Raw genomic sequence first — 24,709 nt, forward strand, 5'->3', positions numbered from 1 at the left:
AAATGAATGTAATATTCTATGAAATATATCTCTATACAATAAAAAATAAATAAATAAAAATAAAAATTTAGCTTTACGTTTAAAAAAAATACTTTTATTTATAAATATTATTCAACTTTTGTTAATATTACATTATGCAGTATAATATTCTACATATTTTCATTGATAATTCGATATATATATCTATTACATCACAACTAATATTTTTTAAGGCATGTATCCAAATGCTCGTTCATAATATTTTCTGTAAATAATTCCATGCAGACAGGACAAGGATAACTTCGATCTGTTGCACGAACATCTTCAGAATTGCTATTGTCATTATCATTATCAGAGAATGATATAGATTCATCATTAAACATTGTACCGATACATTCTTCTAAATGATCATTCAATGACATGGTAGATGGAATGATTGTGTTGCAAATTAAACATTTGTGAGTTTCATGCATGACATTAGGTTTTTTGTTTAGTTTTATATCAGGACTATCATCAATAAATATACTATTAGGTGATTCACAATCTGAAGAACTATCAATAACTATTATATTATCCGATGAATTTGATGAACATTGCTCTGGGAAACATACGTCAAAATGATTATAAATATCTGTAGTCTTAAATCTCTTATGACATATTGGACAATCTGTGGATTCAGATTCATGAGAATTTTCAACTTTTTGTCGTTTCGTTGATGATTTATGCATTACGTTACTTCGTTTAGGAGTAGTAAATATGGTATCTTTAATCGGGGAAGTATCCATTTGACTATTAACATTAGAATACGATGGAGTATCTTTTATATTGTATGATTTTTGTTCATCTTCATTCTCCAAACACGAGTCTATATGGTCGTTAATAATATTAACAGAAACAGTAATATTACATACAGGACAATTAACAGAGTTATTAGCATTCTGATTTAAAGTATTATTTTGATTTGCACTTGTGTTTTCTTGAACAGATTTTAAAACTGTATTATTTGTACTACCAGGTTTATTATACGATGGAGTATTTTTTGATGATAATGTTTGCTGCTCATTATTACTTTTTATAAAAAATTTATTTAATAAATTACTTTTGCCAGTATTAGAGCCTCCTATTTGTCCCGAACAAGAAAATTTAGGCGTATGATTTTTATTAACTACTTTAGGAACAGACGAACTGTTCGGCCCTCCTACACCCCATCCATGAATATTATTTGTATTATTACCAAGTTTTTTTAGTATGCCTCCTAGTTGCTTTGGATCAGAAGATTTAGGTATAGGATTTTTTTTAACTACTTTAGAAGTAGATGAATTTTTCGGTCCTCCTACACCCCAGCCATGAATATTATTCATATTATTACCAAGTTTCTTTGGAGTGTCATCTAACAATTTATTATTTATTTTTGCGTTAAGAGGACTACCGACGCTTTTAGGCATATTTTTATTCTTATTATTTCCTGATTTAAATATTTTTGATATAGGTGTAATTTGTGATGTAGATATATTATTAGATTTATGTTGTTTAGATGAATTATCATTGTTTGTTAACCAATCAGTTATACTATTTTCTTTCTGAGTATTTTTTGTTATAGCTTTCAATTTTGGATTATTCATTGTATTCTTATTTTTAAAATTTTCCGGTTCTTTGATTTTGATAAACTTCCCACCACAACTTTGTTGATGCTCTCTCCACCAAAAATCTGATGGACCTGGTGCACGATTCATCGCTCTACGTACAGTTCCAAAATATGGAGCCTTTTTATGGCAAGGTCCATCGCATCTCCACCAATGTTGTTGATACAATTTAACTTCGTCGTGAAAAGTATGATATATCTAAAAACATATAATATCTTTTTATTATTTTAATCTATGTAATTATTTATTCGTTAACATTTACATACTGTTATGTTCGTTCCAGCTTCTTTATTAATTCGATGCATATGTTTACAAAACTCTGGTCCATGCCCATCTCTATCACGATTGTTATTTGTCAGGAACAAATAACCATGAATCATTTCATGCTAAAATGATAAAAATACTTTTTATTATTTCATATGATTCGTAAAAAATGAAAAAAGAAACTATGAACATTACCAGTAATGTCTCAACAAGGTCTTTACGTGGTCTGAGCTTAAGCAGTGGAACACTGAGAGAAATGATACATTGTTTATTTCTTGAATGATAAGAACATATTCCTGCACAGCTGTAATAAATAATATTTATATAGACATATACTTTAATTATATTTACAAAAATATATATTGTATTAACTGTACCCATCTTTGCCTTATTTTAGTTATCGTATGGGAAATAGTTTTTTCAATAAACGAGATTGTTGACGATATTTACAAAAATAACAAATAACATTGATACCTTGTCATCCTGTTACTCCATTTGACCTCAACAGGTAATAGAACATTCCAGAAGAAACGTGTATTAAATTGCATAAATAATGTATAAATATTAGGAGTTGGATCTATTATCTCTAACGTTTGATCTACTAACGTTTTCGGTTTGTAAGATTTTTTCTTTTGCTGTAATTAATAACAATAATAAATATAATATTAACACATTTATTATTTAATGAAAACAAAGAAAAAGAGAGAGAAATTTGACACAACAAAGCAAAAAAAAACTTACGTCATCTGGTATAATTGCATTTTCTGTAACACCAACAATATTAAGTTCGTCGTATAAATTTAATGCTAATTCAAAGTCACGATTCCTTTGTGAATTCATATTTTAATAATCTTTCCTTCAAGGATTTATACTCGAACTGACTTGAAATAATCACATCTTATAAAATACCATTCATATATTTTGGATATTCTAATTTATTTAAATCTTTTGATATTTTAATTGGTCATTATATCATTCGTATAACTTTATAGTGCACGGAAGATTGTGTTACCAAAACGTTCAAAATACATACGAATGTGTTATTGTGTGTGTGTGTATGTGTGATTGATATTTAAATACTAATTAAAAACATTATGAAATTAACATAAGTCATTTATATTTTTCTAAGACTTACTCAGTACTTTTAGAATTATATTAATTGTTCATTTTTCTTCTTTTTGTAAAGTGTAATTAATTTTTTGTTTTGTTGTAATAATAATCCCTTATGTTTTTATAAAAAATATACATTTATTTCAATTGTTCGAAATAAACTTAGCTATATATTTAATTACCAATCATAATACGCAGATAGTCAAAATTACGGTTATGTATGTACGTATTTAAACAGAGGTTATATGAGATTTGAATTTTCGCGGTTTTCCCGTTATAGCCAACTTCAAGAATATCAAGCCGGAAACAACCAGTTCGTGACGCAGTGGCGTAATCTTTTGCGGCCTGTCTGTTACTTTGCAATTCGTTCAGACAAACGGGCTCGTAAAATGGCGAAATGTAGTTGTTATTTACTTACGTGGTATATAACGAAAAAACTTTGAGACGAATTAAATATATTCATAATTATTAGATTAATCAAATTAGTGCGCTATATTCGTCGTATACGGCCATTCGTGAGTATTATTTTAAAACGTTTATTAATAAATATTTCAATTCGTGAACGCACTGATGAAAACCGTTCATGCACTGAATTCTCTAATCCATACCTCTTGCTCTTAGTTAATATCGATAACGCCGCTAGATCGATTAATATAATGTCTAGCATCTTCTTTTCCGTTACTTTCTATTAATTGAATTGTTTATAACGTTACATTTTTACGTTAAGGTTATGAAAAGAATAGATTGTTCTTTTTTTCTTCAGATATCATGATCATATACACATTAGATTAAAATTCATTAATTATTATTTGTATACTTAACAATATTATATTATTTACTTTATTATTAACATTATACAGGATCAAATTTCGTTTAGTATCATACGCGTGATATGCGTACGAGTTTCTCAAGATCGATTCTTTTCCTTTGACTTTTAGGTTATGACTCGTATGATATATTTCATACGACGGTCATTTTTTATCAGGCAAGATTTACACGTTCTACTAATTTCATTAATTATTAAAAACAATATTAATAAATATAAATTAAGATAAATTAATAGTAAATATAAACTTAGATAAACTGAAATAATTGTAAAAATAATTATTTTTCTTCAACATTCGTTATTTTCATTAATTAAATTACGGGCACATGGATCTTTACGCGAGAACTTAAACACGTTTTGTTTTTTCTAATTTTAAATTATATATCTATATTTCTGTATTGTACACAACAAGGAAAATAATATAACGCGATTAGAAAATTAGATTCTTTTGTCATTTGTCATGATAATTCAATTATTTAGATTATTTTTCTATTTGATTTACAAATCATTCAAATACGAAAACGAAAGAAGAATGTTAACCGTTGTATATGATCATGAGATAAAAAAATATTATGTAAATTTTTCTTATTTAAATAGAAACACTAATTTCAAAGTATTGAAGTATATAATGTGAATTTAATACTTAATGTGAAATAAAAAAATCAGTCTTGTTTTTGATATATTATTTCATTTAATAATCATATAATATTATTTACACATATTTAATTATAAGAACATAATAGAGATTAATTACATTTATGAACTATTCTGGTTTTCTAATACGATATATTGCAACAAATACTTATCCCATAGCATAGGAATAATCACTACATAACTATTTTCTAACTCACACAGTACAAAATTTATTTATGATAAATTTGTTAGGTATTTAAATCTTTGATGCACATGTTGTACAAACATTCAATATATAATATGAAATTAAATTTGATTATTATTTAATTTTATATTATTTGATATGCCAATTAAAATATGCTTTTATTAGTATTAGTATTTATTACTTATTATTTATTTTATAGCAACAGTATTTAGTATAATCAAAATATTGATATACTAAGTATACTATACAATTGTATTAATGAAATTATTATGTCCTACTCATAGTTTAAGAAAGGTATTTTTCAAGTTAATAGTAATATTGCGTTATAAGCAGTATTATTTTCAAATGATAATCATCAAGGAATAATAGCAATTTGTGAAAACAATAAATTCATACATAATCTTTTGCTGCTTGATATTACAAAAACTCTTATGTATATGCTTCTGTGCTAAGTTATGCCTATTATGTAACTACTACGTCAAAAATTCAAATCTAAACAATCTTCAATTTTGACTGTCGAATTTACTTACATATGCGTGAACAAATGTATTTAGTTTTGTTATTATATTTTAATTTTCGTATTGCAATCTATTATCAAATACTTAACTAGCTTTTATATTATTTTTCAATTTAACTTTCTTTTCTTTGTCTGTCTTTTTCTCTTTCTCTTTCTCTTATTCTAATTTTATTTTTTAAAGACATAAAATATCTTTATTGAGATATATCTTTATACGTATACATATTAATATTTCACATAGGATAAATATATTATATGAAAAATTTGTTAGAGTAATTGTAAATTATGTTTAATAGGTCGTATTGTGTACATTCTAGAAACTACATTCTACAGAAATGATATTAATGGACTGGTATATTCTGGCACAGTAGCAGCAGTCAAATACTGATCTACATTGATTGAGAAAAAATTGTGTTGCGAGCAGTAAAATCTTGTGTAATATGGCACAATATTATAATTTTGTAACCAATGCCAGTGGTACATTTACTCTTGAAGAAGTACAGAGAATTTGCTCTGTAGAAGGGCAACATGTTCAGTTAGTTGAGAATATAAATAATGGTGGTAATGGTTCACAACAATTTTTGGCTTATACTCCTGCCCAACAAAACAGTGAACAAGCAATATTTTGCCAGCAAACTATTAACTTAGGGAGTCAAATCTCAGCAACGCAATTGGATCAAGGGTAACTTATGAGCATGCATTTCAAGTATTCATGTAGTAAAATGATTATCTTTTTTTGATTGATCTGAATGCTTTATAAGATGGGTATAAATCTAAATATAAAAACAAAATTTAACTCAATTTATTCATATATTATTGATTTAATGGAAGAAAAATAAATGTATTTGTGTTTAGGAGAATTGTTGTACTGTTGCAAAAATTTTTTTACACAATATTTATTACGAATTTTGATATAATCCTTATTGCATTTGTACTCGTGTGCCTCAAAGAATATATTAATAATATCATTTTCGTCTAAACATTGTCTTCTGTATTTTTTTTCATTAAATCATTGTTTTAACTTAAGTAGTAATTATCATACATCGAGATCATTACTATTTAGAAGACCTGAAATGTATTATTTTAATAAACATACAATGTATGAAACATATTATGAAACTGCTGATGTTAGAAAATAGTATGTGTGTGTGTAATTAGAATATATAAAATCATAAAATAGTCCTCTCCTTCTCTCTCTTAGTGTATCAATCTTATGTTTATTTAATTCATTTACTATTTATAAGTCAATATAATATTACATAACGTACTGTAATCCATGTATGTAAATGAAAAAAAATCAAAAACAAAATGTACCTTACAAAACTTCTCATATTTATGTTTCTGATGTTCGTATTTATTCTAACTTAGTTTGAAGTCTTTCAAGTGCTTCAAATGCTCCAAGTGATTATATTTTTAACTACAGATGCAAAAATATATCATTACGAAAAACTAAGATTGATACATAAGAAAAAAAAGCTAATCTGAAATATATGAAACAGATTGGTTCATTTCATCTTTTATCATAGACCCAAATAAAGTTAATATTTAATACTATTTATTTATTTTTTAGGCAAAACGTGTTTATAATTAAAACTAATGAAACACCACCGCCACCTCCTCCTCCAAGTATATTAAAGCCTAATACAGTTAAAGTACATACAGCAGCAGAAAATATAGTAGGTGTTGTGGATAATAGAGGTAAATATTGTGTGTGTGGGATAATTATATTTAAATTTCATATTTAAATTTAATTACCATATAATAAAAAAACATTAGAATACATTTTAATAAAATAAGTTCGTGCTTACTCTCTTTTTCATTTTTATATAAATTTTGGTAACCAGTATAGTTTGATATTTCTTTAAATTTATGTTGAAGTATAGTGTTCTTCATTATTTTTAATTTTTTTATTAAAAATTAATATAGTAAATTAAATTTGTAGTTACTAAACCATTGGTGGAATGTAGTAATGATAATCAACAGATACAATGGGTGAAGATGCAAGAAAATAGTATTAACGTAGATGCAGTTTCGAAACAAAATACTCTTTTATCTGAAAAGAACCAAACTGCTATTTTAAATAAGGGACAAACACAAAATAATATAGCAATATCTGTAAGTGATATTGTAGTTTGCATACATTAATCATATACATTTGTAATGTTTACTTTTAATGATATTTTAATAATATGTCTTTTTTTGTTTAACTTTACATGGAAATACTGAATATCAGGGTTATAGTTCTGAAACTTCAGAAAAGAAGTCAATCAAATTTTATCCAAATAAAAATCGACTTCCCACGAATAATATACAAACAGTGTCTCCATCCATTCCTTCTGATGGTTTAAATGCAACAGATCGAGTGCAACGTTACTATGTATCAAACATTAAAGTAACTTCTCCTTCATTCCATAATAAAGCAGTTAATGCAATTGGACAGAATGTAACTACGACATTTACGCGACAAGTTCGTGCATCTTTTGTTCAAGTGTCTCCAACACGACCTCCAGTTCCTAACCAGATGTCGAAAAATCCATTAAGACTACAGCGTCCAGAAATGGAACATTTAAGTCAAAGAATAAAACAAGCAAAATTACGACATTTACAAAATGATCAACGGTCGCAGCAAAATATAAGAAAAAACCAAGTATCTAATATGCCACAAAAGACTGTACAAAATGCTACAGCTAATTCCTTACAAACTCAACAAGTAACAACAAATGTAATGCAACAAAAGCAATTACAAAATATTTCAACACAATTTCAACAATTACAAAAACAATCATCAGTTGCGACTGTAGAACAAAAAAATCTACATCAAATACAATCCTCACCTCTTTCGCCTCTTTCGCCTCAACAAAATGTGCAAACTAATTCAGATGTTGATGGTGATTGTATCTTGCAAGAAAAATGCATTGTTAAACAACAATCTTCTCCATCTCAAACAGATTCAGAAAGTAGTGCAAGTGAAAGCATTGCTTACTTACAAAAAGTTATTAATAATCCTTCCACTACGATAGTACAGCGTCAAATACAAGGTAACACGGCAAAAATGTTGGTAATGTTACCAAATGGCGAACAGAGATTAATCACGTTTGATATATCCAATAATGATTGTACTGTACAAGATCTTTTGGAGCAGGTATCATTATTACTAAATAATTATTTGATTACTAATTTTTAATTCCTATGTACATAATTTCTTATAAGATATTAATGTTATAAGGCAAACATTACATTTGGTGGTGAAACAACTGTATGCTTAGTCTCGGATTCTACTTTTGGTATAAATTATATCGTGGAAACAGTGGCGCAGAGTAATGGTGCCATATTAAATGAAATACATGAGCACGACAGTAACACATCGCAGGATAGTACGACTATGGGATCTCGTAATACTTCTCGTACAATTAGGTAAGATTATTTTTAAATTGGAATATTGTCTTTATCACAAAACAGTAGAAAAACTACCTTAATCCTTTCGCTACGGGCGTGTTTTTCGCGGTGGTATTCCTACTGAACAGGCCGTTGTAACGTGCAGCAACAAAAACTGCTATAGTCTCCCGTAGTAGCGAAGGGATTAATAGAAGTTTATCGTATATTAATATAAATGTTTACATAAAAATTAATCTCTTTTAGTTCACCTGATGAAAATAGCAATCCCATATGTCAAAATGAGGTAAGCAAAGATTACTATTTTATATATAAAAGCATTTGGATTTATTATTTTTGATTAGTTTAATTAATTTTATTTTTATCTTTTTACTTTGCCTTTTAACGGTTCGGGTCACTTCTCTATGAATACCTTTTCACACTTAATTTCAATATTACCTAAGAGGTCCTATCTTTTCATCGCCTCTCTGGAGTCAACGACACACAGTTGACATAAGCAATTTTATTAATTAATTCGACATGTGTGTTTAATAAAAATAGTTAATTATAATTACTTGTGTGACAGAGTATGTTTTAAACGTATATCGATAAAAGTATTACATTTTAAATATACGTCATTTTTTTATACACTTTTCTGTTTGTTATATTATTTTTTTAAATTTAATTTTGAAGATATAACTTTTTCTTCGTTATCTTAAAAATATATAAACATTTAGGGGTATGGAATAGAGTAAATAACTTCATTATATTTCATAATATTAACACTTTGCACTCTGTCTGCTATCTTTGTAACGGTTTTGATCATTTCATTTTGAGTATTATTTAGATAGATATACGTATCTTCTTTTAATGTTTTTGATATTAATAAGTACATACTATCAAACGTGCATTTGTACTTTGATAAAGTTTCTGTTAGAAAATTATGACGAAATGATACCGTCGGAGGACCGCATAGTATTAATATATCATATAATAATTAATAGTAAGTTATTGTATATCATGTATATAAGATATAATCATTTTTCAGGTCTTTATTTTATATACAAAAAATTCATTTATTTGTGAAATATACATGGCAGATCAATATTATATAATATTTGTCAATATCTGTTAGATATAATGTATTATATATATTCCAAGATTTGTATGTTCATTAATTTTAAGGATAATTTATTTATATATAGAAATTTTATCCTGTATATATGTAGTAGCAATATCAATAATGTGTTACATCTGTAAAAAATAACTTTGTAATTTGATAAACAGTTATTTGGGCAATAGGTGTATACAAGATGAGTATTGTAAATTGAATCACCTAAATATTTTGAAAATAACACATTTTTCAAAAGAAAGTTCGTAAACCAAAGTTGGTGTAGAAACGACAACATTATTTCTTATTCAACTGTACTTTATTAACTTCTGTTTCAAACATTCTTTTTGAAAATGTGTTGTTTTTGAGAATTGAATTGTTTCAATTTAAAAACCTCATTCTGGTATATTAATGTGATATGAAGGTATATAAAAATAATAATTATTAATGTCAATCTGACATATGCAGAATTATTTTGTTAAGTAAATTATGGCAGAAGCTATAAGCTACATTTTGTATGGAATTAGGAGGCTACATACATCGAGGGGAAGCTTGCACTGTGCCCAAACTGTGGTATTAGCTCATTAGACTTCAACCGATGTCAAAGATGTTTGAAAAAATTGCCGGAGGACGTGAAGACGATACCTATGACTGTGGGTATACAAGAAAAAAAGGAGAACATGCTGTCTGTCAATGTAAGGATTATGACTGGAATGCTTGAAGACCAGTATTGTGCATTGTGCTTAATATTACAAATTGTTTTCAAATATAGTGATTGAGGGACAGATGAATGTCTAACAAATTCATATCATTCAAATTGTATTGGATTGCCTGGAAAGTTCGTATCGGTTTATTAATCTTTATGTTCGATTTATATTTTTAATGTATTAAATATATTTTTCTCAACATCGACATAAACTTTTCTGGCAACCATAAGATTATACATTAAATTGCCCGGAAAGTTTACGTCAGTTTTGAGAAAAATGTATTTAATACATTAAACACATAATTCGGCACGAATTATTTTCCGGACAACCTAATACATGCTTATATAGTATTACCGAATGAAGAGAATGTGTAGTTATTAAATATTATACATACAGCATAATTTTTAAGATATTAAATTTATTAATATAATTTTAAACTTAAAAATTTTCTGTACGTCGAAGTTTCAGGTGATATCAGTAGCAGATTTCTTCTGTGATCATTTTTTTGTTACTTTCAATTCCAGATGTTTATTTTTTTATTTTTTTATCTTCTTTAGTTTTAATAAAAATATTTCTTTAAGTATCTTAGATATATTATAATGTTATATCTTTGCAGACATTTTATAAGAAAAACAATGAACGAAACTCTTCAGCAAAGTTGGAAAAATTAGAACGCGATGGATCTGCTTATAAACGTGGTAGAGGAAGAGGAAGAATTTATGCATCAAGGGCAAAAATTGTTAATAAAGAACCAGGTATATATTTAGAATATATGAAATTGCATAAAGAACGAAAAACTATATTGCTCGGTAATTTTTATCTGCAACTGTATATTAATTGTATCGTTTTTTTTTTTTTTTTAGAATGTTTGACCATATCATCAGATGAGGATGAAGAGGGGAAAACTAGAAAAGTAGATGGTGTTTTCAGTAATGCAGTTTCAAGTAACGCAAGTAATAATTTAAACGAAGAAATGGAGACAATCCTTGATAAAGAACCAGTAATTACAAACAACTCTGTTTCTAGCACAAATATTGATTTTTTATCAAGCAACGAAGAATGTACCGAAGGTAATAATATTGATTAATTTTGTCATCAAAATAGATATCTTTATAATATATTGTTCCATAATATTTTTTAACGTTAATATAATTGCTTTTATAGGTGGAAGTTTAAAAAGTGAAGATTTAAATTTTACAAATAGTTCTACACAAAATTTACATACAGCTATTTTATGTAGAACAGTCAGAATAGGATCATATAAATATGTTCCTCCGGAGAAAGTATTAATAACTTCTAATGGAATAAGATTTGGAATACCCTTATTAGAAGATGGTAAAAATTAAATAAATATATGATATACATTTTAAATATCTTGCTCAGATGAAACATTAGCGGTATTTGGTATTTGGTAAAGAATATATTTTTCAACGTTGTTATATTTTGCAGATACGAGTTTTGTAACATTGGATGTGAAAATTCGAGATCTTGTAAAGGTATTAGTACATTTTGGAAAATCTATGCCAGTTATTTTCTTCTATACGTCTACAAGTACAGGAGCGATGATTCGCGAATTATTAGGAATGCAAGATCCAAAAGGACCGTATTATGATCCAGCTGGCAAGGGTAAGTAATATTTCAATGATACCTGATGATGAAAATCTCATATTTCTCTCTCTCTCTCTCTCTCTCTCTCTCTTTCTTTCTAAAATATTTATTGTTATGTACAGATCACACGCACAGACGTATTACTTTACTACCAGATAAGATAACGGATGAATCAAAAGTTGTATTGAAAAATGTATTCAATGCAAGAAAGGGCCTGTTTGAAGAATTGAATCCGAAAGAAGCTAATGATATTCTAGTACGAGCATCGCCAAAAGATGTATGTCATTTCGTTTTATATATTACTAAGTATATGTAAAATTATTATTAAGTATATCTAATTAAATAAAATAAGTCATGTATATAACTCTACAAAATTTATATTTCTTAATTTTTAATATTTATTCAATTTTATTTTCCTCACAGAATACACTTACTTCAGGTCTTTCTAGAAGATACAGTCAAACATCAATCTCTAATGTATCGAGTGCAAGCAGTGGAATACAAAAGTAAGAAAATATTTTATTTTAATTAAAATAGCATATATGATTTTATTATATATATTATTTATTTACAGTAAGTAGCTTTGATATTCGAAAACGATTTGTATTTTGCGAATTTTTCTTTTATGACTAAAATAACAAAGCAACAAAATAAAAATTATATGGTATTTGAATATTAAAGTTACAATTGTATGTATTTCTAATTTACTTTATTTTACAGGATAACAGTCTATCCACCACCCCCTGCAAAAGGTGGTATAGCCATAAATACCGAAGATTATTTGTGTCTTGGAGAAGATCAATTTTTAAACGATGTTATTATAGATTTTTATTTGAAATATTTAACATTAGAAGTCTTATCAGAATCAGATCAACACAGAACACACGTATTTAGTTCGTACTTTTATAAACGCTTAACAAGTCCTCACGCTCAAGCTGGTGAAAATGCAGTGGTCCTTTCTGCGGCTGCTAAAAGGCACGCGAGAGTACAAAAATGGACTAAAAATGTCAATATATTTGAAAAAGATTTTATAGTGATCCCTATCAATGAACAGTGAGTAAACGTATATATTAAATTTATTTTACACATTGTGTACGGCACTCTGTTTCGCTCAACGCGTTTCCAGGGCCCGCACATTTTTGGGTGCTCCAAAAAAACAAAAGCATGAAAACGAGATATCTCGTCACCCGGCCACAACGTTCGGCTTGCTGTAGACGAGATATCTCGTCACTCGTACGCAATGTGTTAATATATTTTAGGTATATATATTCATAGTAATAATATATATCTTTATATAACATTTATATATACAGTGCTCATTGGTTTTTGGCAATTATTTGTTTCCCTGGTTTGGTGGGTAAAGTTACTATAAATAATAAAATTCCTAAAGAAGAAGATGTGCATAAAACAATCCAAAAGAGTAAAAAATTAAAGGATCTTAAGATTCAAGCTGTGACAATTGGTACTACTACGATTACTCCAGTTACAACTACTATAACTATTGACCAAGGAGACGATGGTTCGGAAAGAGATGAAGCAGAAGGAGACGATGAAGAAATGGAAGTAGATAGTGACGATGATGTATGTCACATTAAACTATTTTTTGAACTATTAAAGATAACATTTAGAAATACATTGTTTTAATATATGTACATATATAGGGTATTTCACTTAAGTAGGTGGTTTAGTTAGGTGAAAGATCCTGTATATTAAAACTGCACATTTTTTGTTTATTTTAGGAAGAAATTGAAGGACAAGAAAGTAACAAAACTCAAGAAACGGATAACGGCTTACAAAATATAGATTGTGTAAAAGTGTAAGTATAATAATAAAAATTAATTTGATTATACGTTTTTTTTAATTTAAAGATAAGAACTAAGTATAATACTGAGAAAATATTTTTATTTCTTTTTCAGTCCCTGCATATTAATATTTGACTCTCTTGCGGGTGCGAGTAGATGTCGCGTTGTTGCCACATTACGAGATTATTTGAGTTGCGAATATGTTGCAAAAATGGGAATTGAAAAAACATTTTCGAAAGATACTATTAAGGGAGCATCTCCGAAAGTTCCTCAACAATCTAATTTTACCGATTGCGGCCTATATGTATTACAATACGTGGAGAGCTTCTTTAAGGTAATTTAATAATCACATTTTTTATGCATTATTATATATAAATTTGCAAATTATATATAATTAATTCAATAAAAAATGATTTATTTCAGGATCCCATTAAAAACTATACATTACCGATAAAAACTTTAAAAAATTGGTTTGAAGAAATAGTTGTTACAAGAAAACGTGAAGAGATATCAAAGTTATTAATTAAATTAATGAATGTTACAAGAGGAAGTAAAAATATTGCATTACCGGCTGTAAACTTTCCCACGCAAGATGGAAAATTAAAGCCAAAGCCGGAAAATCACCTTGAAATAAAACCTGTTAAAACTGAATTAGACATTAAGAAAAAGACTATGTCAGAGACAGAAACGAACTCTCGCGCAGTTAATAGCACAGTACCAGGTCAAACAGAAAGCCCAGAATCAAGTAGTAATGAGGTAGTAGGCAAAACTACTTATCAGATCATTCCTTTTTCACCATGTACAAGTTCTACTAGCTCGACTGATAATTCAACGGAAATGTTGATTGATACGAAAATTCATGCAGCGAGGTATATACCAGATTATACATTTAACATTTTTTTTTTTTTGGTATAATATTGTGGTAGTTTTGAAATAATGAATTGAAATTGGAAATGGTCTTACATATATAAATACAATAGTAATTTAATCGTTATTAATATCGAACACTTGATTTCATTTTATTCTAGATCACAGAATGAAATAATATCCTATTTAAAATCTAAACGGATTCCTAGGTTAATGGTAAGAACAGACGCTCAAGATAATTCTCAGGCCGCTAAAAAGCATAAAGGAGAATCTTTTTAAATCTTGTAAATAAATGTTATTTTCTTTTTTTATAACGATAAAAGTATTTTAATTTCCACGTTCATAAAAACACATGAAATCATTTACCTATGTAACAAAGTATGTAGTTAATAATTCATAAGAAGAATAAAACGAAAGCCCAAACCTATAAGAAATATCAACGTTTAATACGATTATCATAAACTTATAAGAATACGAATATTATGAATTAAATAATTTTCTTCATAATTTTACAATTTTATAAATAACTTATTTTCATTTAGTTTTCCTTAAAATAAATATTTCATCATCCTCTACTTTATAATCTTAAGAATTTTATATATATATACTTAGTGTTCTAAACAACTATTACTATCGCAAATATATCTAATATTAGGAAAAAGAAAAACATTTTTCTCGGAGTAATTTTTTTATAAGATTTCAAAGTTGCCGATATTTTTAAAAATAGAACCCAGCAATTTTTTCATAATTAATTTCTTATACAATTCTGGATAAAAAAAAATGTTTAGTATATCTCCCGATATACCTAGTCAATTAAAACTGCAACAAATAAGAATAAAGATATCATAGAAGTAATTTGTATGAAATAAACAGAGCATACACTTGCCCGAATCAATCTGAATAGATGTTAAAACGCTGCGCTGTTTTATAATCAAGTAATTCGGGTATCTAATAGCTATTTAAAGTCGCTTTGTATGTATGCATATATGGTTGATGTATATGTATCACTTGCTAGCTTAAATAACTTGTTCGAGTTAAATCTTACTCTGTGCAGTCTATGAATACCGGGAAAGATACGAGTAGAATAAAAGAAATGAAAAAATAGTGATCCAAATCAATGAGATTTACATCGATCAGTGACACATAGTGATACTTATTAGTGACAATCGTCTTACGAGTTTAATACATATTGTTTGATTATAATCTCATCTGGAAAACAGATACAAAGAAACTTGAAACCGTTACTCGAAGCTAAACGCGACATGTATTGCATAATGCAATAATTCCCTTAACGTTGTATGTATTCTAGAATATTAAACCTAACAGTATTGTTACAAGGCACGGAACAAAATGAAAAGTAAATGAAAAAATTTATGATACAGTCTTTATTTGATACTTTCTAAAACCAACTGACCAATCGCGTCTTAATTTCTTTTTAATGAGTTATTTTTAATTTAGTTTTAATATAGTTTTAATGAATTTCATTTCTTTCGAATTCTTCTTCGTAACATAGTCATTTGTAATCATACAACGTATTTAAACGGAAATAAAAACTCATGCGGAATTCTTCCTTGTAAGAAGTATGTAAATTTGATTAATTTTTTTCTTCTTTTACATTAACACGTAGAATGTTCTGTAATAATAAAAATTATTAGCAAACTTTATTGCAATTAAAAAAGTATAGATATTTTTTTGTGTAAAAATAAATTCTAATGAAAAAATGTGTAACAGAGATAAATATGTTTATTTATGCAAAACGGTCAACGTGTTAATAACTGCATCATTTAAATATATGTATTAAAGTATTAAATATGCGGTCTTATAATTCAATTCAACACGCCGAAATTTTTAATTATTGATTATATTTTGCAGATCTTCTTACATTTCTTTATAATTTATTCTTTTAAATAATTTTTCATCATGATTCCGAACATCATTGCTTTGGCTGTATCCACTTGTTACATTCTATTAACGAGTTTAATCGCATATTGGATGAGAAGATATGCCATTTATTACATAAAAGAACCTTTGATACAATCTTTATTTCTCGAAGGAATAGCAACAGCTGAATTATGCGGTGCCTGTTTTGAACTGATTATAAGTAAGATATATATATAAAGAAAAATTTAATTACAATTCGATTTATGAAAATATGAAATACACGCGAACTGTAAAAATAAATTCTCGTTATAGTTGCTGATAATTGGGGAGTATCCATGTACGCGATATATTTATTCGTATTAACGATTTGGTGGAGTTTGAATTGGGGCGATGCCAGTGCTTGTCCTTATACGCATCTCGAAGAAGCTGTAGAAGGAAAGAAATCTTTACGCATCGCTTTTCTCTTAATATGGGCAGAACTTATCGGTGGCCTCGTTGTATTTCGATATATACAATTGTTGTGGGCGTTAGAAATCGTACCTACGCACAAAAATAAGGCTTTTGAAGATTGCACTACGGATTTGCAGGTATAAAAAAGCCAAAAAATCATATATTCTTTTGGAAGACACCAATACGGTGATGGAACGAATTTTTTTTCTTTTAATGGGACTGCATATTTTCACTACAACAGTCTTATAGAAAATTTAATTATTCTTCTCGCCTGTTAAAGGTGCCTGTTATATTTGGTGCACTTGTAGAATGCCTAGCAACATGTATATGCAGAATAGTATCCCGTGGATTAGGCGAATTTAATTCAACTTTCTGTACTATCATCGATTCCTTCATTGGAACTTCTTTAGTCGTTGCAGGTTCGAACATATACTTTATTTTTTACATTGTAAAAATTTACATATGCATATATTTATATCAAATAAATGAATGAATTTTTCTTTTTTCACAGCGTTTAATTATTCAGGTGGCTACTTCAATCCTGCGTTGGCCACATCGTTGAAGTATGGTTGTTTAGGAACAACTTTTATGGAACATGTAATTGTTTATTGGGTTGGAGCTTGTGCAGGTTCAATCCTTTCTTTGAGGGTGTACAATATGCCTTTTATTCAAAATTTTATCAATAGAAAAAAGGAGAAAAGTTCTTAGACAAATTTCTTAGATTTTCGATTGACCAAAGATTTCTTCAAAGATTTTGTGTTCATTCGTTGATTGTTATTTAACATTAATATTTATTTTCTTTTTACCTCCTGTGTAACAGTTTTTAGAATAACGTTAAAAGTTAAGTTTAACGATTGATAAAAGTGTGATAAATGAAAGACAAAAGAACGCACACATTTAGGTGTACAAAAAAGTTAATTTATTATATGACAATAACTAATTCCAAGTGTACAAATTATATTGTAGAAATCTTCTAATTTGATTCATCAAGTGGAAGGATTATTTATTAAATCCTACATTTATTAATAATATGTGTTTTCATATATAGGTATGAATTTAAATAAATTATTTTCATGTATTAAAATAAAGAATGTATTCTTATAAATAACATATATATTTATATATATTATATAATATTTTGAAAAATATAAATCGCTCATTGAAAGATCCATCAAAGGAAAGAATAAAAATTTCATTTTGTAAATACACATTGAATATAATAAGTACAATATACTCCAAACAACGAGACACAACACATTTTTTTTACGTAGAGAAATCAACTGGGAGAAATATAAATATCTTACTATAACCTTTGACTTATTTATAGATATACGTATAAAAAACACGTTGTTTTCCTTAGGGTGACAATGACTTTTTGAACTCCAAGATAAAAAGATACGATAAGATCAATAAATAGGGATATATTATTATAAATGTGTTGTTTTCTGTGTAAAAGAGTATCAAAAATTGAAAAAAGAGTATATAAATCGCGTACATAATAAATTCAGTAAGATTTTATATTTGAATACGACAATTATGTATTTTTTAAGATGAAGACGAAAGTTTTATACGTAAAATTCAGTTTTAGACGACAAGTCATATTGAATTGGTTCGTTCTTATACATTTCGATTGTCTGAAACATAAATATACATTTGTTTAATAATTTTACGTAAGCACATTGTTGACCGATTATTTTTTTACTTTATGAAATCCGTTAACTCGTAAAATGACTAGCTAAACCCTGAAATAGCTATGCTGATTTGTTTAACATTCGGTTTACTGTAGGTTTACGGGACGCGCCATTTTGACGCATTTCAAATAACACGAGGAAATAAAATTGTATACACGGATGTATAAACACTTACCGCTTCAATATCTTTATCCAAATTGGCGACCTGTTTTTCGTGCGTAACTTTAAGCTTCTCCATTTCGCGACCTTGCTTGATTTGTACAGTTTTTCTTTCTTGCATGAATTTTTTCGTATTTTGTTCTTTCTTTTCTCGAAGCCGACGATCCTTATCACCTTTTGTTTTAAGAGCTTTATCGTTCATCACTTCTTTTGCCGTTTCTACAGATATCTTAGCCTGATTTGCATTCATGTCCTTGATATCTCTGTGATCGTACACAAATTTGTTATTTTAATCATTTGCATATATATCTACATCTATCTATAATTACAAAGTAGCTATTTCAATCGCAATAGCAACCGCATGCTATCCTAATACTAAATATATCAATATGATAAATGTTTTCGCTAAACAAAAAAATAATAATAATTTATAATAATATCAATTTTTATGATTACTTGTCGTGTTTTGCTTGTAGCTGTTTTACTTGCGCTGCTTGGACTATTTCGATAAGTTTTTTGAATTCATCCCGACCTACTTCTGTCTGATTTTTCAACATTTCCCACTCCTCTTTTCTATGCCTTTCGACCATAGCCGACCATTGCGCCGTTTGCTCACTTATTATCTTTTTCACATTCGCATCTTGGACCAGTGCACTTTTACTAAGACAATCATTTATAATAGTTATTAAATCTATTTCTATAAATCATTTGTATCTATTTTTGCAAAAATATATTTCTATTTCACAAGAGCTCCACCTTCGGAACACCAATGTTTTTGAAACTTTACGCAGTTGCAGAGGTCTATTAGGACCATAAACTGTGCATGCAGTAACACCCAATACTCAACCATTTGCAAAAGAAGAAAACTTCTGAGCCTAATACGACGACTCGCTGCGCCCCGAAAATGACGGTTCAACATTAGGAATATGTAATCCTTGCTTGACAAATTTACAAAATTATAAAAAAGATTAAAAAAAATCTGCGTTGACAAGGTCATACGGGGTCCCTGTTAGATTTGCAATTAGATTAAATAAACGATGTATAAAAATTAAAAAAAAAAAAGAAATAGAACAGGTACTTACTCTTTACCCTTTACTAATTTTTCGATAGCCGAACAATGATTTTTCTGCATTGTTTGTTTTTCCTTTTGATGCTTCTTTCTCATTGTATCCAATTCCTTCAATTGTTTTTTTCCCATTTTGTATGTTTTTTCTCTTTTAAGCGTATCTATCGTGATCGGTTCTGGCTTCCATTCCTCTTAAATTGTAATTTAATTTTTAATTGATTCCGTAAAAAAATAATGGCAATTTTGTATGTTTACCTTTCTTAGCCTCTTCTTCTTTTTTCTTTTTAGCGTCAGCTTTAGCATCGGTCTGTTCAATTCCAAGTCCTTTCATGGTTTCCGCTTGCTTCTCCGCGCCTTTGCTAAATCCACCCGGATCCGATAGCATGGCCATGAAATCTAAAATTCGTATTTATTTGCTCTCCTCTCTTAGCGTTTCAATTTTGAAAGAGATAGATACTTCAAATTTGATTTCGCATGAATCTTATTATGATTACCTTCGAATCCATCTGGCACGTAAATCTTTAATTCGATGTTACAAAATAACATAGGCAATGCCATTGGAAAATTAGCTTCAGTTTTCAACGATATATGCCTGTAGCCAGCTTGAAGACCATCCAATGGTAAAATTCTCTGCCCGAGTAATTTTCCACTTTCTTCGTATACACCTAAATGTGTATTTTATAACAAAGGATAGATATATAAAATCGTTTTATCAAATGACCGATGATTGGTATCATTTGTTAAGATAATCGAAATTACCGATTCTGAGGACAGCCAAGTCAGGTAATACAACTTTTCGAAATAGAAATGGTTCCTCGTTGTAGACTGGATTCAAACCATTTCCAGGTACCATTCTTGTTCTGAATTCTTTTTTTATAGTATCGGCCGGTAGACCGTACATGTCTACTTCAACGTAAGTTCCTACTTTTTTATCTGACAAGAATTGTCCCGCTATTATCTGTTATTATTATTATTTCTTATTTAATTATTTCTTACGATTACTTTATCTGAGAATATTATTTGATATTTTTTATTTCGTTTTCGATACAATGTTTTACCTGTACGGAACACTGCGCAGTGATAACACCATCCACATCTTCGGAGAAAGGATCAAAATTACGATCGGGTCGTCTCATGAAGTCAGGTTTCAATAAGTATCCAGTAGTTCCATTGTACTCGAATTTGCCTTGATTTAATTGCATAGGTAAATCAGGGGTTTGAAAGTTCAATGCCACCATCTGACAACCAGCATTCCAGAATACCTGGAGAAATCAAGATTTTCATTGAGTCGAGTTTTGGATTAATCCTCAGAGAATAAGTTCATTATTTTTTGCTAGGTTTCAAATATAAGATTTTCACTATTTGAACTAGATATCGAATGTAATAAGTATTAAAACCTGTGGCATATAATTTGAAGAATCAGCTCTTGTTCCTTTCGGATATATTCGACTCATTTGACGTTTGTTATAATTTACAAACTCAACCGAGTGTGTTTTTAAATAATTCAAAGCCGCCGTCTCGGAGAACGATGACATATTGTGATGTATGTTTTTTTCTACGATGATAAACGGAGAACGAGTAAAGGAAAATTTTCATTGAAAATGAATTTTACGGAAAACAAAAACATGAAATAGAATCATTTCAATGACTACGTACTTTCGGCTGTTTCGAAGCTTTGAAACTTAATTGGTTGAGCGTAATTGATCATAGATGATAGCCAAGGATGACAAGCCATTGTACTACCTGTGTATTGAATAGGTGGTGCTTCACCTTCGGCACCACCTTCGCCTGGCGGTGCACCTTCGGCCGGTGGTGCTTCCTCCTAAAAAATATTCATAATATTCCCAAAATATAATCACGACTGATAAATATATAGACGATGTCAAATATTCCGAATCATTCATCCGCAATAAATTTCGTCTTCATTTTATTTACCTTTGGAGGTTCCGGAGGTGGAGCTGCCGGAGCACTGGCATCCTCGACAACTTCATCTTTTGCCTCAAACTGTCCTGAACGAAAGAGTTCAAGTTCGACCTTCTCAACTTCAGGCTTTAATCTTTTATTCTTAATTAATATTTTACGTTTCAGAGCACTTGGGGGTGGAAGAGGGGAACCTGGTTCGAGCTAAGCTCAATCGAAAAAGAAAAATACCAATTCGATATTTCTTCTTGAGATATTTTTATGGAAAAAGAATTATCTACATTTAATTACCGGATAATCTTTCAAAGGTTCTTTCAAAAGTAGATCACCCAATATTTCATCACAATACTTAGCCAATTTATATTGTTGTTTCAGGCAACAATGATTCTCGAAGCTGAGAATAATTGGATAATCGGATGTAACGAAAGCTGTGTCCCTGAGAGCATAAATAACATCTTTGAAAAGAATATCCGTACACATAGCTTTTCCATGAGTTATTATGGGTTCTTCGTCTTCTCCTTTGCCATCCCAACAATCCAATTCAACGCACCTATAAAAAAATAAACAGAAATAATGATTTTTTCAATTGAATTTTTTAGAGATCTTAGAAGACGATTATAATTCATCGTGAAAATGTTGTTCACCTGCAACCTGCAAGCAAGACTTGTCTGTACATCTCTACCGTACTCTTTCCACCAATTTGTCTTCCACTGAGATAAGTATTGTGACTCGAGTTAATATAATAATGAGCGAGTGGTTGGTCCATGTCCATCCATTCTTCTAATTTATCGAGAAACACTGGCGCATTTTCGTCGGACATCAAATAACGTATGAAACCATCTTTCGTTAATCTTTCTACAAATATTTATATTATCTTATTAAATTAGATCAATTTTTTTTTTTAATATATAGACATTAGTAAATATATTTTTAATTTGATAAAAAAGATTTTATTTCGTCCACGACGAAGCAATAATATATGAACTATTTTCATGTAGAATCAACCCCTGCTCGCTTGTATCGAATATGCGAGAGAAAAATATATTATACGTATAATACTTACTCTCAGTTTTTGCTTTATCGTCTGTTTCATAATCGTTTATAATTTCTAAACATCTTTTTTCGTCGTAAAGTGGATACAAAATTTCGTTTAATCTTGGATCTCTTTGTTTTTCGTTCATAAATGTTACCAGTTGCTCCAGTCTTATGGAATCGGCTTTTCCTTTTGTTCTGAATAGAACAAATTAATAGAATAGATAATACGTTTCTGTTAAAAATATATTTTGATTAATACTCACATCGATTGGAAGAGTTCTTCGATATCATTTCTAGGACAAATTTTGAAGTATAAACTGTAAAATTTGTCAAAAGTAAACGCGTCCGGTTCGATTTTATCATTCTACAAAAATATTTAAACAACGATAGATATAATGAAAATATCGATTATTAAAGGTACGTAACTATAAAAGGGATTAGTTTTTAATGAAATTTACCTTTCCATTGGGTAAACCCAAGTCGGCTAATCCTTGATAGACTAATTTTTCCGTTTTACCTGACGCAAAAGTCTTTGATATTATCTTTACAGGAACTTTTCCTTTTGGATCTACTTGACTTCTTAATCTCATCCAACTATATATATAAAAATATACGAAATCCAAAGATTTAATCATGTAAACGGATTGCGATCGTAATAAATACTTACTGTTTCATTAATTGAATTGTTGGACAAACATTACTGGCTTTTGTATTATGCGTGATCAATCGTAAGCCAACTTGCCAATCCTGTCGATCAGTCGTTTAAATATAAACTTTTCGCGTCTTTGATAAGTTAATCCTACAAACGTATATCGATAAAAATAAATATCTACCTTCGCTGTTTTCGCGTCCGCACATACCACGTGCTGATAATGTATATTGGTATAATCGATTCCAGAACATATAGTTAAACTTTTTTCATCCAGTTGTTCTAAATTCCCGTGCTTACTTAATTTATTACATAACTTTGGATCCTGAGTAAAATTACAAATGGATTTTATTAGATGATCGATTAAATCGAAAAGGGTTTTCAAAATGTATCGTAGATACCTTTGGAGTTCCACCATAACGAATGTCACTGACCTGAGCTAACTCTATAACATCACCATCCTACATAAAATCAAAGGGTATATGATACTTGTTTTACTCGCAAAAATAAAATGAAAACGAAATGAGATATAAACGTTAGTGAATTTAATTGCGTTTACCTTCCCATCGCTTTTCCAAGAAATAAAAAAACCGTACTCGTCGACTTTAAACATACAATTAGGTTCGTATTCGGTCGTTTCTTTATCTTCGAACCATCGATCAAAAGTCGAACCATTTCTCAATAATTCCGGTACTTCTATTCGCCAATTAAACTCAAACTTTTTCGTCATATTATTCCCGTATATTCCTGTTTTACAGGGAACGAAGCGAACTTGAGTTTCCCAAGATTGCAAATGAAACGATTTCGTCTCGTAGTAGCAACTTGCCCTGGAGACGCATAACGCAATTAGTTTAATCCAATTTATCGTATGAGGATTCCCTCATGATCCGATATGAGTCGATCATCGATCCGTAGGAAAGGGATACATAACTTATATAAGCGTCTTCATCGTGTCAAATCTAATTTTTAATTAACGCTTAGAATTATGCAAGAACAATTGTTCATTTTCTAGATAAATTTGTAAATTTCCTAGATATCTATGCGTTTGTACTGTACGATCCAATAGTCGATAGCTGAAAACAAAGACAATTTTGATGTACGGCTTCGACGAACTCAACCTTGACAATAATGAAGAGTATTCTGCTCGCGTTTAGGAACGTGAGGAATTTGAATTGTAAGGCTTAGATTCGTTAAAAGGTTTAAGATTTAACGGG

General features: G+C 29.0%; 4 protein-coding genes across 10 annotated transcripts; 2 read left to right on the forward strand and 2 right to left on the reverse strand.

Annotated features, from left to right (window-relative positions):
- Positions 1-140: 140 nt before the first annotated feature.
- LOC122520801 (DNA-dependent metalloprotease SPRTN) lies at positions 141-3,777 on the reverse strand. 3 transcript variants are annotated; one of them, XM_043641077.1, is made up of 6 exons: positions 3,605-3,777; positions 2,628-2,767; positions 2,361-2,521; positions 2,082-2,190; positions 1,889-2,008; positions 141-1,820 (listed from the first exon to the last, which is right to left on the reverse strand). In XM_043641077.1, the coding sequence occupies exons 2-6, from the start codon at positions 2,724-2,726 to the stop codon at positions 198-200; spliced, it is 2,112 nt and encodes a 703-aa protein (XP_043497012.1). In that variant the 5' UTR covers positions 2,727-2,767; positions 3,605-3,777; the 3' UTR covers positions 141-197. The 3 variants fall into 3 exon arrangements, with proteins under 3 accessions (XP_043497012.1, XP_043497011.1, XP_043497010.1); XM_043641076.1 differs by lacking the exon at positions 3,605-3,777 and adding an exon at positions 3,022-3,059; XM_043641075.1 differs by lacking the exon at positions 3,605-3,777 and having other exon boundaries at positions 2,628-2,980.
- LOC122520800 lies at positions 3,301-15,151 on the forward strand. 4 transcript variants are annotated; one of them, XM_043641072.1, is made up of 20 exons: positions 3,301-3,511; positions 5,474-5,859; positions 6,748-6,875; positions 7,120-7,292; positions 7,411-8,319; positions 8,404-8,591; positions 8,817-8,856; positions 10,188-10,355; positions 10,984-11,122; positions 11,231-11,437; positions 11,532-11,702; positions 11,817-11,993; positions 12,098-12,252; positions 12,399-12,481; positions 12,696-13,028; positions 13,289-13,556; positions 13,715-13,791; positions 13,892-14,111; positions 14,201-14,646; positions 14,806-15,151. In XM_043641072.1, exons 2-20 carry the CDS (start codon positions 5,618-5,620, stop codon positions 14,921-14,923), a joined length of 4,242 nt encoding a protein of 1,413 aa, XP_043497007.1. In that variant the 5' UTR covers positions 3,301-3,511; positions 5,474-5,617; the 3' UTR covers positions 14,924-15,151. The 4 variants fall into 4 exon arrangements, with proteins under 4 accessions (XP_043497007.1, XP_043497006.1, XP_043497008.1 ...); XM_043641071.1 differs by having other exon boundaries at positions 5,495-5,859; XM_043641073.1 differs by lacking the exon at positions 10,188-10,355 and having other exon boundaries at positions 5,495-5,859.
- Positions 15,152-15,360: 209 nt separating this feature from the next.
- On the forward strand, positions 15,361-18,030 carry LOC122520802 (aquaporin-11). The gene is made up of 5 exons (XM_043641078.1): positions 15,361-16,224; positions 16,517-16,745; positions 16,838-17,112; positions 17,256-17,394; positions 17,487-18,030. Exons 2-5 carry the CDS (start codon positions 16,565-16,567, stop codon positions 17,681-17,683), a joined length of 792 nt encoding a protein of 263 aa, XP_043497013.1. The 5' UTR covers positions 15,361-16,224; positions 16,517-16,564; the 3' UTR covers positions 17,684-18,030.
- A 140-nt stretch (positions 18,031-18,170) lies between these two features.
- Positions 18,171-24,291, reverse strand: LOC122521527 (1-phosphatidylinositol 4,5-bisphosphate phosphodiesterase). Of its 2 annotated transcripts, XM_043642374.1 has the most exons (20): positions 24,055-24,289; positions 23,897-23,956; positions 23,680-23,820; positions 23,514-23,593; positions 23,305-23,440; positions 23,110-23,210; positions 22,875-23,041; positions 22,456-22,666; positions 22,103-22,361; positions 21,827-22,015; positions 21,548-21,713; positions 21,289-21,446; positions 20,950-21,153; positions 20,651-20,849; positions 20,386-20,556; positions 20,147-20,287; positions 19,908-20,082; positions 19,282-19,485; positions 18,842-19,088; positions 18,171-18,609 (listed from the first exon to the last, which is right to left on the reverse strand). In XM_043642374.1, exons 1-20 carry the CDS (start codon positions 24,223-24,225, stop codon positions 18,541-18,543), a joined length of 3,249 nt encoding a protein of 1,082 aa, XP_043498309.1. In that variant the 5' UTR covers positions 24,226-24,289; the 3' UTR covers positions 18,171-18,540. The 2 variants fall into 2 exon arrangements, with proteins under 2 accessions (XP_043498309.1, XP_043498310.1); XM_043642375.1 differs by lacking the exons at positions 18,171-18,609; positions 18,842-19,088; positions 19,282-19,485 and adding an exon at positions 19,804-19,831 and having other exon boundaries at positions 24,055-24,291.
- Positions 24,292-24,709: the final 418 nt, after the last annotated feature.

Source organism: Polistes fuscatus, unplaced genomic scaffold (genome assembly GCF_010416935.1).
Source record: "Polistes fuscatus isolate 324 unplaced genomic scaffold, CU_Pfus_HIC Scaffold4, whole genome shotgun sequence".
Taxonomy (NCBI): domain Eukaryota; kingdom Metazoa; phylum Arthropoda; class Insecta; order Hymenoptera; family Vespidae; genus Polistes; species Polistes fuscatus.

What these genes read in the sequence shown, in the direction of transcription:
- LOC122520801 (XM_043641077.1), bottom strand. Translation starts at nt 2,726, where the DNA reads ATGAATTCACAAAGGAATCGTGACTTTGAATTAGCATTAAATTTATAC. An exon ending in ATGCAATTATACCAGATGAC is followed by an intron (nt 2,522 to 2,627) that starts GTAAGTTTTTTT and finishes TATTAATTACAG; the next exon opens with CAAAAGAAAAAATCTTACAA. An exon ending in TGGAGTAACAGGATGACAAG is followed by an intron (nt 2,191 to 2,360) that starts GTATCAATGTTA and finishes TATTTATTACAG; the next exon opens with CTGTGCAGGAATATGTTCTT.
- LOC122521527 (XM_043642374.1), bottom strand. Translation starts at nt 24,225, where the DNA reads ATGACGAAAAAGTTTGAGTTTAATTGGCGAATAGAAGTACCGGAATTA. An exon ending in AAATTAGTAAAGGGTAAAGA is followed by an intron (nt 19,486 to 19,907) that starts GTAAGTACCTGT and finishes TGATTGTCTTAG; the next exon opens with TAAAAGTGCACTGGTCCAAG. An exon ending in TGGATAAAGATATTGAAGCG is followed by an intron (nt 18,610 to 18,841) that starts GTAAGTGTTTAT and finishes TTTATGTTTCAG; the next exon opens with ACAATCGAAATGTATAAGAA.
- LOC122520800 (XM_043641072.1), top strand. Translation starts at nt 5,618, where the DNA reads ATGGCACAATATTATAATTTTGTAACCAATGCCAGTGGTACATTTACT. An exon ending in TACGAGCATCGCCAAAAGAT is followed by an intron (nt 12,253 to 12,398) that starts GTATGTCATTTC and finishes TTTTCCTCACAG; the next exon opens with AATACACTTACTTCAGGTCT. An exon ending in AAGTAGATAGTGACGATGAT is followed by an intron (nt 13,557 to 13,714) that starts GTATGTCACATT and finishes TGTTTATTTTAG; the next exon opens with GAAGAAATTGAAGGACAAGA.
- LOC122520802 (XM_043641078.1), top strand. Translation starts at nt 16,565, where the DNA reads ATGATTCCGAACATCATTGCTTTGGCTGTATCCACTTGTTACATTCTA. An exon ending in ATTGCACTACGGATTTGCAG is followed by an intron (nt 17,113 to 17,255) that starts GTATAAAAAAGC and finishes CGCCTGTTAAAG; the next exon opens with GTGCCTGTTATATTTGGTGC. An exon ending in AACTTCTTTAGTCGTTGCAG is followed by an intron (nt 17,395 to 17,486) that starts GTTCGAACATAT and finishes CTTTTTTCACAG; the next exon opens with CGTTTAATTATTCAGGTGGC.